This window comes from Dipodomys ordii, unplaced genomic scaffold (genome assembly GCF_000151885.1).
Source record: "Dipodomys ordii isolate 6190 unplaced genomic scaffold, Dord_2.0 Scaffold46, whole genome shotgun sequence".
Lineage (NCBI taxonomy): Eukaryota > Metazoa > Chordata > Mammalia > Rodentia > Heteromyidae > Dipodomys > Dipodomys ordii.
The window spans coordinates 11,322,341-11,335,976 of NW_012267262.1; the positions used below are offsets into that span (position 1 = coordinate 11,322,341).

General features: G+C 38.1%; 1 protein-coding gene across 1 annotated transcript in view; it reads left to right on the top strand.

The window, feature by feature from the left end:
- The window catches only part of Hipk3 (homeodomain interacting protein kinase 3), an 89,785-nt gene extending 81,339 nt beyond the window's left edge, over positions 1–8,446 (top strand). Inside the window, exons 13-15 of the mRNA XM_013019556.1 lie at positions 3,109–3,350; positions 3,527–3,654; positions 4,550–8,446. Of these exons, the coding sequence (XP_012875010.1) occupies positions 3,109–3,350; positions 3,527–3,654; positions 4,550–5,026 (847 nt within the window). The 3' untranslated portion in view covers positions 5,027–8,446. The remainder of the gene's footprint in view (positions 1–3,108; positions 3,351–3,526; positions 3,655–4,549) is intronic.
- Positions 8,447–13,636: the final 5,190 nt, after the last annotated feature.

Here is a 13,636-nt window from a genome sequence, read left to right on the forward strand (position 1 = left end):
TCAGCTCAAGGCTAGCGCTCTACCACTTGAGCCACGGCGCCACTTCCAGCTTTTTTCTTTTTGCTTATGTGGTGCTGAGGAATGGAACCCAGGGCCTCAGGCATGCAAGGCAAGCGCTCTACCACTGAGCCACCTTCCCAGCCCTCTTTTTGATGCTTAATTGGAGGAAAGAGTCCCACAGACTTCTCTGCCCTGGGCTCGCTTTAAACTGTAATCCTCAGATTTCTATCTCCTAAGTAGCTAGGATTACAGATGTGAGTCACTGGTGCCTGGCTTTTTTTTTTTTTTTTTTGTACCAGTCTGGGGCTTTAACTCATTGCCTCACATTCTCCCTTAGCTTTTCCATTCAAGGCTGGTGCACTACCACCTGAGCCACAGTTTCCCTTAAAGCTTTTGGCTGCTTAATTGGAGATAAGAGAGAATCTCAGGAACTTTTTTTTTGGGGGGGGTCCGGTCGTGGTGCCTGAACTCTGGGCCTGAACTCTGGGTGCTGTCCTTCAGCTCTTCAGCTCAAGGCTAGTGCTCTACCACTTGAGCCATGGTGTCACTTCCGGCTTTTTTCTTTTTTCTTATGTGGTGCTGAGGAATTGAACCCAGGGCCTCATGCATGCAAAGCAAGTGATCTACCAGTGATCCACTTTCCCAGCCCCCTCAGGAACTTTTATTGTTTGAGCTAGCTTTGAATTGAAATCCTCAGGTAGCTAGAATTACAGGTGTGAGCCATCAGCCCCAATCTGTGTTTTCTCTCTAGAACACAATTTCTGAACTACACCAGTTTTTGTAAATTGTGTGTGTGTGTGTGTGTATGTGTATGTGTAATTGCGTGTGTATTTGTGTTGGTACTGGGGCTTGAACTCAGGGCCTGGGTGGTGTTTCTGAGCTGTTTTGCTCAAGGATAGCTAGTGCTCTACCACTTGAGTCTCAGTTTCACTTCCAATTGTGGTTAATTGGAGATAAGAGTCTCATGGACTTTCCTGCCTGAGCTGGCTTTGATCTGGGATCCTCAGGTCTCAGCCTTCTGCGTAGTGAGGATTACAAGCATGAGACTCTGGTGCCTGGTTTAGATTTCGGTTTTTATAGTAATTTTCTTTATTGTTGTAACAATGGTCTACTTGAAAAATTTAAGTCTAAGAAATTACTTTTAAAGAGTCATCAATTTTTTTGAAAAAATGAAAATCAACAATATTTGAGAAAAATCCATTAGAAAAAATACAATAAAATAAATATGACATACTACATAATAAGTTTCATAAACTATTATGAATAGGCTAATTAAAAAGGAATAAAAATGAGGAATCATCTGCTTAACGGAATTTTTAAAAAGTGTTCTTAGATATGTCTGTGTGTCTATTTGTATATATAGAAGTTGATTTTAACTATGGGACTGTTTGAGGGGGTAACGTGAGGGAGAAAGAGAATGATTGTCTAATATAAAAATACATTGTGTCTGAAGATGGCATGAGAAACATCACTGAAAGCTATAAAACGTGAGAGTGGATAGAGAGGCTAGGGAAAGAGCAATGGAGAGGATTATTCCGACTTAAATGCAATATATGTACATGCAAAGTAGCAGTTGGACCTCTTGGTACAGTTAATATATACTAAAAAAAAAATGACCAGAGAGTAAAACAGGCTTTGCTGTGGAGTGCGTATCAAGTGGGAAGGGGAGAGTGAATAGTAGGGTAAATGTAAATGAGGGTAAATGTAGTCAGAAGAAACCTGTTCTCAACTTTAGCTCACAAACTACTATTATGACTTAAATTTTGAGTAATAACATATACTCTAGCAAAATAAAGAATATTTTGCAGTAACAAATATTTTGCATAAAAAATACTGATGAACCCATTGTCTGTAGAGTAACCATATTTTCTTGTCTACCTTCCTTTTAGCCAAAGGTTTACATTTTCATTTTAGTAGTAAGCTTCTCCTACATTATGATGTGCTAGCACATTGAAACAAGCTCTGACAATGCACTTTTGTGTGTGTATCAGTACTGAGGTTTGAACTCAGGACCTCCTGCTTAGTCTTTTTGCTCAATGCTGGCATTCTGTCACTTGAGCCACCCCAGGTCCTTCACTTCTGGCTTTTTGCTGGTTAATTGGAAAGTCTAGGATTTGTCTTCCCAAGCTGGTTTTGAAGCTAAGTCCTCAGATATCAGCCTCCTGAGTAGCTAGGATTACAGGCATGAGCCACTGGTTCCCAACATGAGATGCAGTTTTTTTTTTTGTTTTTGTTTTTAGTTTGTAGAAATACTTTTCTTAATTGGGCGCCAGTGTCTCACACCTAGCTACTCAGAAAGGTTGATATCTGAGGTCAGGGTTCAAAGCCAGCCCCGGCAGGAAAGTCCTTGCAATTTATCTCCAATAAACCCCCAGAAAACTGGAACTGGCCCTGTAGCTCAGGTGGTAGAGCACTAGCCTTGAGCTGAAGAACTCGGAGACAGTGCTTAGTCCCAGAGTTCAAGCCCCATGACCAACAAAAAACAAAAACCAACAAAAACCCAAACCCTTTTCTTACTCACAACAATCTTTAAAAGATTTTTAAGAGTTAATTTTATATATTTTTCTTCTGTTTTTCCTTAGGTAATATGTATTAAATACTTAATAGACTAACTTCTGTGGGAAACACGAAGAAATTTTACTACACCCTCTTATAAGTTGCTTGTAATGTTGGTTAGAATGTAATATATACATAATATACATAATACAATATATATTCATATAAAATATTAGTATAAAAATAACAAAACGTACATATAAAAGATTCTTCAAGTTGTTAATTATTAAGTGAGTGATTAAAATAGGTAATAAGATGGAAATAAAGAGCAGGATCTTGTTGGGACCTGAAAAGATGAGGAGAAGAGAAGTTGGGACTGGCTAGATCTGTGTATTCAAAGGCAAGGAGAATTTTTCAGAAAGGCACAAATACTAACCTTAGAACTCTGAAATTTCCAGGTCACATACTTGTTATGTGCTTGTACATTTTATGTAAGTTATCTAGAACAGTACTTTTGAATAAAGCTCTTATCTGTTTGCTGAAGACAGAATATTGTTCAACATTAGATATCATATTTGCAAAAATACCCTTCATAAAAATGCTTTTTTGTAGTATGTCGGATGAAGAACAAGAAAGTGGTTGTGATACTGTGGATGGCTCTCCAACCTCAGACTCCTCCGGGCACGACAGTCCATTTGCAGAGAGTAGTTTTGTGGAGGACACCCATCAAAACACAGAACTGGTTAATAATACCTCTGCTGACACAGAAACCAAGCCGGCTGTTTGTACTGTTGTGGTACCACCAATGGGAATAGACAGTGGATTAAATGCAGAAGAGCATATGGCAAATCCAGGTAAATCTGTCATATGAAAAACATCTTCTGATATCATTCAATGCTTTTAAGTCACATAGTTTTTAATTAAAACTTAAGGTCCTCAGATCACTTATATAAAATATCTAAAGGCTTTTGCAATTTTCAGTAGAGAAGAAATAAGCACCCACTCTAATACTTTGTTTCATTATTGACAGAGTCTACATGCCAGCCATTACTAAAAGGACGATCTGCCCCGGGAAGATTAAATCAGCCTCCTGCAGTGGGAAATCGTCAGCAAAAATTGACATCAGCATTCCAGCAGCAGCATTTGAACTTCAGTCAGGTGTGTTGGTTTTTGACTCTTACCAGTCTTTGGGAGTCATGTATACCAGTTGTTTCTTCACTAAGAGGAGAAAAGATTACTATAGGTAGTCTTAATAATATTTTCCTTTATCCAAGTGATTAATGAGATCCTTACCTAATAGGATAATTAGCAAAGTTTCCACAGAACTTATATTCATAAATTCTTAGGTTCTCTAATTCTCTTAGAGAATTGTAACCATATACTAATGGATTGGTGTCTTGCTTCCTTGTTTAGGTCAGGAAGCTTGGAACTTGCTATGTAGCCCAGGCTGGTCTTAAACTTGATCCTCCTGCCTCAGCTTCCCAAATGCTAGAATTACAGGCATGCACAGCAGCATACCTTGCATGGTGGCTATACTTCTTATGTGTTAGTAGGGGGAATCATTTGATATGTGTTAGCAGGATGATCATCCACTGTTGAATGCTGTGCTTGCTCAACAAATGTATTTCACTTGAGGAAAGAAAAGGTATAACAGTTAGCACTGTTAGAGCTGGCTTCAAAATCTTTACTTTGCCAATACTATATGTACTACTATAGCCAAATCTCTTCAACATATCTGGAATTAATGGAAATCATGGTTATATCATGAGATTGTTTAATAAAGTTACATAATAGTTTATCATAGGAACTTAATAACATTCAAAATATAAACTGTTAGCTTTACATAAATAAATGCTATATAAATGGTAGCTGTTAGCAGTGAAACAGACAAGAATGGTACGAGCAGTAGTAGTGGCAGTGTTAACATTGTAGTAACATGTTGTAATAACTTATTAAATTGTCATATCCACTGTGAGTAAGTCTTTTATAACCTTTATAAAGTTTCCTTTTATCTTATAAAATGTTATTCAGTCAGCTTTTTCTTTGTGATTAGGTTCAGCACTTTGGATCTGGGCATCAAGAATGGAATGGAAACTTTGGACATCGAAGACAGCAAGCTTATATCCCTACTAGTGTTACCAGTAATCCATTCACTCTTTCTCATGGAAGTCCTAACCACACAGCAGTACATGCCCATCTGGCTGGAAGTACACACCTTGGAGGACAGCCCACTCTACTTCCATACCCATCATCAGCTACCCTCAGTAGTGCTGCACCAGTGGCTCACCTTTTAGCCTCTCCATGTACCTCAAGACCTATGTTACAGCATCCAACTTACAATATCTCCCATCCCAGTGGCATAGTTCACCAAGTCCCTGTGGGCATAAATCCCCGTCTGTTACCATCCCCAACCATTCATCAGACTCAATATAAACCAATCTTCCCACCACATTCTTACATCGCAGCATCACCTGCGTATGCTGGATTTCCACTGAGTCCAACAAAGCTCAGCCAGTATCCATATATGTGAAAAGTCGAAACAGTATATATTGAGGAAGCTCAATGATACAAACATTTGATTAAAAAAATAAAAACATGGTATTTAATAAATATTAGCCATGGCACAAGAAAATTATTTTTGAATCATGTAGACTTGGGTGCAATTTAAACAACTTTGAGCTTTAAAAAAAAATCTCACTTTTAATGTGTTTTGCACATTTGGTATAACTTGTCTTTGGTCATGTTATCTTCTTATGTAGTAACTCTAGACAGGTGACTTATGGGAGCAGAAGTCCAGTTTTGCTCCTGCTATTTTTTATAAAATTGCCTTCTAACTAGTGCAAGACACGTCCACATTTGGGAAGCCATTCTGTGTACAGACTTAGAGCAACTGATGCACATATGTCAGAATTACAGCATACAAGTGAATTGTATTATCTGTGTCTTAGTGTATAAATGTTGGGTCACTTAACCTAAGAAATTGAGCTATTGTTCTTTACATTTGCATGTGTCTTTTGCATGGGCAAAATGTTGCCTAGACTTTGCTCTTAATGTTGTTCTAATAATCTCAGCTGCATTGTAAACCGTTTCCACACATAGTGCCTTAAATATTTGAGGTTGTTAATGTTATTACCTATCTATAAATGTTGAGGACTGCAGCACTTAAAATCCAGACCTACTCTTTAGTTTTCTTTTGATAGAGTAATGTTCACTTTTGGTTTTGTGTGGTATGATTTCAGGTGGTAGCTGTTTTTTCCTTATTAAGGGGGCAGCATGTTTGCTATAGAAGAAATCTGCTGTCTGATTTTTTCAGAATGATCTAGCTTCAAGAAAAGCAAGCAGTTAGTAGTGCTTAAGAGAAATTGATTCAGTATCTAATGGATAGTTGGTAACTGTCACAGCACAGCATTTTATATACTGTTAAATGAAACAGCAATACAATCTAAGTTTATTTTGGGCGTGTTTGCTGTACAATTGGACTTGATGAAATGTTTAGAGGTGAAGTAGGCATGACTTTGAATAGATAATGAGAGACAATGCGAAATGCTCATTGATTCATGATGTGGTTTCATCTTAGCTTGGGCAAACCATGCAGTATTTAATAAATAGTAGCAGAATATTTACTATTGAAGCTTGAAAAGATGTGAGTTCTTTGTGTGCAATTTTTCATTTATGCATGTGAGAGGGTTTCGTTTTTTGGTTATTTTTTAAAAGTATTTTTACATTATAGTACTTGTTTTGCTTGTTGGTGGTGTTTGCTTATTTAATACATTCCGTCAGGGACAGAAATTACATGCTTTTTTTCCTAGGAAGTGTGTCTTGGGTTTTTCCCTTCCTTCCCCCACCTTGGTGGTGATGGTGGTGATGTTTAAATGAAGTTGCTTTTACAGCACCAAAGACTTAATCATCCATTTCTTATATAAAAGGTAGCTAACTTTTTTGCATAGACCTCAAGTATATTGTAGTGTAGAGGTGGGATTTAAGGAAAGGTATTAAACTGAGGCTTTGTTTTAGCTTACAGGCAAGTAATAAATTGTATCATTTATCTTGAATGTATCATAGATAAGCTGCTATATAACGATTGCCACTTCAGATAGCTGTGAAATTAGATGATTAACTAGTTGTTACTTAGCCTTCTAATTTCTGTATAAATCTAACTACATGAAATAGAAGTTGGGGTTTTGATTTTTTACTTTGCTTTTCTGTTTGGAGTGTCATTGTAACTACTGTATTGTAAATGATGGAAAATAATTGCATATGTTATTTTGGGGTGTGTTTTTGCATCAGTATTTTATCTCTTAATGTTTGTGCTCATCACTGCATATAAAATCTTGGATGTATCAGTGTAACTTAATTTTTTATTTTCATACTGGCATTGTAGACACTTGAGAAAGCTGTATCTTGCAGGCTTGACTTAACTTTTTTTTCCTTAAAAATCTGGAATATAATCTTACAGCATTTACTGGAATAAACAGTACAAAGCATTTGGGTGTAAAACTCCCCAAATGTTTTGGATTTACAGCATTTCTTTAGTAAATGAATTGTATACCACTAATACAGCATTGACGATAAGCTAATAATGGATAAACTTTTCTTTACTCCATTAACACAAAGCAGTGTTTTATTTAATAATCATCGATGGAATAAATGTGCCTGAAATTGATTTTAAAAATCACAGTATTAGATCATAAAATAAAAACCAGCAGTACATTTTTAGTCACACTGAAAATGAAGGACTTAATTTTCCCCATGTTTCAGTGTTTTTAGTAATCAATTCTATGCATTTTATATAAACAGAAAACATATAACACATAAAAGAGTAGGCTAAGATTAATTTAAAAGATGATTTACACATGACACATTTATGGAATCACTATTTGAGTAACTTTGCGGCCCTCCACAGCCTTCTAATTTTATTTATATGGTCTAGCAGATTACTGGTATCTTCTTGGAAAAGAATCAATGCTGCCAATGGATGTTTCAGAAATACTAAGTGAAAAAGATCGATCAGCTCACAACAGGTACAAAGCTGGCGCCATGTGCTTTTTGTTCAGGGCTGTTTGCTACCTTGAAATGAGGTATTTTCTGCATTTCAGTTCCAAGACTGAGGTAGTCTTGTTAAAGTGACCATAAATGGTAAAGGTTAACATTCTCATACTACAACTGTAATGCTTGTTAAAGGCATACGCTACTCTTAATTAATTGCAATCATGGACTTTATTTTTAATGTGCTTAAACATTTCAAACTTCAAAATCTTGCTGAAGACTAAATTTCACACTGACAAACACATCTGGATCTATGCCATCTTTAGACCATTTTAATCCATTATCTTTGGTTTTAATGCTTTCTTAAATAAAACACTGCATGAATTTTAAGCTGCATATTTGCATACTATTTTAATTTGCAAATGATTTTATCAATTCTGATTTTTAGATTATTTTCCTTCAGGGTATTTAATTAAATATGCTTCTATATAAGCAAAACCTTTTTGTTTTAACAATCTTTACTGCTAAGTTTAAACTTGGTTTGTGTTAAGTACAAGTTAAATCATACACTGCAAGGTGTAGAAAGATTTTGTTTTAATGAACCCAGTAATATAGATTTGATTACTAAGTTTGAACTGTTAGCTGTTCAACAATTTTAGACTTGTGGCTTTCTTTGATTTGTTTGTTTTTGCTCTTACTTTTATGCTACACTAGTTTGCCATGTAGCAATTGCACTGTGCAATATTACAATAAGGACTGGGAAAATTTTTATGGATGTAATGTCTATTACAGTTTGCGATAGTATTTCTCTCTAGTTCTCAGTGATTTAAATGTGACCAAGCCTTCTGTACTTTGTCACAAAAAGCGGGTTTTCCAGGTGACTATTTTGGTGAGTGTCAAAATAAGAATTTATGGTGTATTACTGTTGATTCACTTTGAATTAAAATATATATATTGCAGCAAACAGCTTGTTGACTTTTACTTTTCATTCCAGTACTCTTATTTAACTCTCAGAGCCACCTTGTGAGAGAGTGGCATTAGTTTGTTCTATGAATAAGGGCATCAGCACAAAACATGTGGGTAACTTGCCCAAAGTCTCTAGAGAATATTAATCTGAAATGTGAACCAGTTTATTGAACCCTAACTCATATCCTTTCTACCCATTCTTTTTACACTGGAGTCTTCCATAGAGTGCCAGAAATACCTGCAAAGAAAGGATGACCGCTGTTCCTTTTCCTTCAATGTTAGGTTTTCTCAAATATTTTCAAGGGAACTATTTTTGTTTAATAAGCATAGATACAGAGAAAATTCATATGAATTTTAAAAATATGAAACATTCAAAAAATGTAGTTGTAGTGGGCCCAATTTCAGTTTTATTTTTAATTGTGAAAATACAGAGGGGTTACAATTACATGGGCAAGATACTGAGTACATTTCTTATCAAGCATTGTAGCCTCCTCCTTTGTTTCCCCTTCCCATCCCATCTTCCCCCGGCCACCCCACCCAACCCTCCTCACCCCCCCTCCCACCAAAGTTGTAAAGTTTGTTTTCAACATACGACTTGTACGTCTCATTGTTGCAATGGGTCCACCTGTATCCCTATTTAAATGATTTGTTTTTTCCCTTCCCCTCCACAAATTATATACTGTGGGGGAGGGACATACAAAGCAACAAAGAAATAATCTTATAAATGTGTTAGAAACAGTCGCATGAAAGAAAAAAGCATTTTATGTTTTTGAATAGACCTCATACTTTAAGAAACTATCAGTGGGGGCTGGGAAGGTGGCTCAGTGGTAGAGTGCTTGCCTTGCATGCCTGAGGCCCTGGGTTCGATTCCTCAGCACCACATAAGAAAAAAGCTGGAAGTGGCACTGTAGCTCAAGTGGTAGAGTGCTAGCCTTGAGCTGAAGAGCTCAGGGACAGCGCCCAGGCCCAGAGTTCAGGTCCCATGACCAGACCAAAAAAAAAAGAAAAAAAAAAAAAAGAAACTATCAGTGGGAAAGTTTGAGGGGGGAACATTCTGCCAGAACATGATTAGAGGGTTGCTGTTTTGATGCTGAGCATCAAATCCTGGGCTTCATACATGCCATAAGCCAGCACATACCAGTGACAATATTTAATCTCCCCCCCCCACTCCCATCTCCTTTCCCATAATTGAAGTGTAAAAGATGAAGTCTTTAGTGTTTGACTTCCTTAATTCAATATTTTCTTTGTGAGATTCTTCTATCTTGTGTACAGTTACATTTAACTCACAACTGTATAGTATTTTGTCCATACAATTTTTGTTTTATGATCAGTTAAATATTTTCTATTTTTTTAGGTATTATGAGTTGTGCTGTTATGAATATTCTTGTCCATTATCTCCCCCCCACCCCCCCGGTTGGTCATGGCTTGAACTCTGGGACTGGGTGCTGTCCCTCAGCTCTTCAGCTCAAGGCTAGCGCTCTTACCATTTGAGCCACAGCACCACTTGCAGCTTTTTCTATTTATGTGGTGCTGAGGAATCAAACCCAGGGCCTCATTCATGTGAAGCAAGGACTCTACCACTGAGCCACCTTCCCAGCCCGGTCCATTATCTTTTGATGAACATAGGAATGCATTTCCTTATGTTATAAGGTGAGTATGGAGTTACTAGTGACCACAAGGTTTCACTTCATTCAGTACTATTGAACAGTGTTCCAAAATACAGGTGTTAATTTGCACCTAACAATGTATGAGAGTTCTGGATGCCATATTCTCACAAAAATGTTTTTTGCTTTGTTTCGGTTTGTCTTTTTGTCTTTTGCTTCAGTCATTGTTGTGAGGATGAGTTCATAAATCATAAAACAAGCACATGTGCCTGAACTAGAGCTTGACCTTGGAGTCTTGTGCCCTTAGTTTTTATTTTTCCTCAAGGCTGATCTGAGCCACACCGCTGCTTCTGGAAATCATTTTTCCTTACCTATAAATATGACCTACATTTTTCAATTTACTTGAAAATAAATTGTAATATTGTAAATATACTCAGCTATTTAAATGGATCTGCAAATATATTATTTTAGGGTGAGACTAATCGGATGGAAATGGATTTGAGCAACACATGTAAAGTGGCCAGCAAGTACCCAGAATGCACCTGGCACATTGCAGGTATGTCAGGAGTCATTCAAAATACTTAGGAAGCATTACATCCCTAGCACTAGCTAGGCATGTATCACGGAACAAAACACATGCTTTTATTCTTGGGGATATTTTCCTGTGGTGCAGTAAAAGATTAAAAAGTAAACTTGTAGGGTGAGTAAAGCAAATAGAGTGGTAAAGGAGCTGGAGGGAACATGTCAGAATACCTCACTCAGTGAAGTGACGTTTGGGCTCTGTCAGGTGAGTACCAGTCATGTAGGGGAAGAAGCAGCAAGGACAAAAGTCTTAGAACAGGAATGAGGTGGAGTTTTTCAGGATTTGCTGTTTGTTTTTATCTTTATTTTTTTGGCAGTCGTGGGGCTTGAATTCAGCCTGGATGCCGTCCCTCAGCTCTTCAGCGCAAGGTTAGCACTCTACCGCTTGAGCCACAGCACCACTTCCAGTTTTCTGGTGGTTAACTGGAGATAAGCGCCTCACAGCCTTTCCTGCCTGGGCTGGCTTTGAACCTTTATCCTCAGATCTCAGCCTCCTGAGTGGCTATAGGTGTGAGCCACTAGCACCCTGCTGTTGTTTATTTTTTAGACAAGGCCCAGGCTGGGTTGGTACTCACATAATCCTGCCTCTGCCTTCTGAGTACTAGGATAAACAGCATACTTCGCTATGAATTTTGTTTTATTCTAAAAGTTAAAACTATTAATCACCTTCGAGACTCCTGAGTTCTCTTGGCATCACCCCATTAGTGAGAATGTTTCCTTGCTGTCTGTTCCTGGGACAGGATCATGTCACGTTCCTGCCCTAGCCCTGGAGTCATCATCCATTTCCCCCAAACAGCCTAGATTTCAGAGGATCCAGTGTGAATTAGTTACAAAGGTGATTTCCCTTTTCTTGGTGTCCTGTGTCCCTTTCTATGGTGTCCTGTGTGTTGCTGACCAAGATTAGATTGTACTTTTGTTTTTAAGTGATAACTGCTTCCGTAGATATTGCTTCCCCAGCAATTTTGTGCACTCTGGTGAATATCACTAGCTTTGATCCACATGCACCCCCCCCCACCTTTGCCTGAGATGATTCCCAAACTGCAATGAGGAGAGAAAAGGGTGGTTGTTGTCTCCACGCACAGTGGAAGTAACCACCTGATAAATGCAGGAATTTTTGTTTTGTGCTGCTACTAGGGTTTGAACTACTACTTGCACCATGCTTCCACTTCCAGCTTTTTGCTGATTAATTGGAAATAGGAGTCTCATGGACTTTTCTTCCTGGGTTGGCTTTAAACTTCATCTTCCCACTTTCTGATCTTTGCCTCCTGAGGTAGCTAGGATTACAATGTGAGCCACTCGTACCCAGTGTGCAGTAAGTGTTGTGGTGTTTGTTGTTTTGTTTGTTTTTGTTTTGGGTCACATTTTGAACTCAGGGCCTCCTGCTTGCTAGACAGGTGATTCATGACTTTGAATCATCTCTCTTCCACTAAATGAAGTGCTTAGCACCTTTCCCCTAAGGGTTAGTATTTGTCCCCAGTAATTGCTGAATACATGTGGGCCCTAAACATTGAGGACATTGTTTTGTAAATAGGTGGATGCCGTGTTCATGACCATGATGAACTTGGACCAGGTGACGAGGTAAGTGCTGAGACAGCATCACACGCCCCTTCTCCCCGCTGTCACCCATCCTCCTGTTTCCAGTTATCTGGCTGCTGTTCCTACAAGCTGGAAACTGAATTGTATCATTTTTATTTTGCAGATTTTTAGACATTAGCTATGGTCTTGGTCACTGTACACACTAAAGCATCAGTTAAACACACACGTGTGTGCGCGCGCGCACACACACACGTCAGTTGTGGAGCCTGAACTCTGGTCCTGGGCGCTCTTCAGCTCAAGGCTAGCACCCTACCACTTGAGCCACAGTGCCACTTCGGCTTTTACTGCTTATGTGGTGCTGAGGAATCGAACCCAGGGCCTCATGCATGCGAGGCAAGCATTCTACCACTGAGCCACCTTTCCAGCCTCAAGAGATACAGTTTTAACAACCATCTGTTAAATGGCTTTTAGGAGGCCAGGACCTTGAGCCTCCTAGGCAAGTACTCTTCCACTTTCATCTTGTGCCCGATCTTTTTGTTAATTTTTTGTTTTGTTTGTTTTAGGGATAGTTTCACTAATTCTGTCCAGGCTGACTTCAAACTTGTAATCATCCTTCCTCTGCCTCCCAAGTAGCTGGGATTACCAGAATGAATCAACATGCCTGACTTTAAAATTTAAGTTCAGTATACAACAGACAAGTTGTCTGCAGGTCTAAGTTGATCTGTGTGTCTGGTTTGCTAAATACTGAGTTTCCATTTTGACAGTTGGTAATTCCTTCAGTACCGTTATGTTGTGTTCTGACCAGCAGAGGGAGACAGGACTCTAGTAATTTTTCAACTGATTTTTTTATTGAAATTTATAAAGCAGTAGTGGCACTGTGGCTCAAGTGGTAGAGCGCTTACCTTGAGCTAAAGAGTTGAGGGACAGCGCCCAAGCCCAGAGTTCAAGCCCCATGACCGACCAAAAAAAATTTTTTTAAGTTTGTTCATAGAAATTTATAAAGCACAACTAGATAGGAGGTATAAGTAGGAGGATTGTGGTACCAGGACAAAAAGATGAAACCCTATCTCAAAGTAAGTGAAAAGCCAAAAGGTATAAATCTAGCTATTCAGGAGGCTGAGGTCTAAGGATTATAGTTCAAAGCCAGCCTAGGCAGAAAAGTCTGTGAGACTCATCTATTAACCAGCAAAAAGCTAAAAGTTGCCTTAAGTGAAAAAGCCAAGAGAGTGCATAAAGTCCTGAGTTCGAGCCTCAATACTAGAACAAAAAACAAAAACCTGACTGTAATCTGGAACCTTACAAACTGATTGTAATCACTGGAAAAATTAAAATTGTTTATTTTGGTTAAGATATTACAACATCTAGGAAAATAGCCACCAAAAGAAAAAAAAACAATTGAATAAAGTGTATTCATTCAAAACATTAGAAACATTGAGAATCAAAAGTTTATTTTTAGCCAGGTGCCA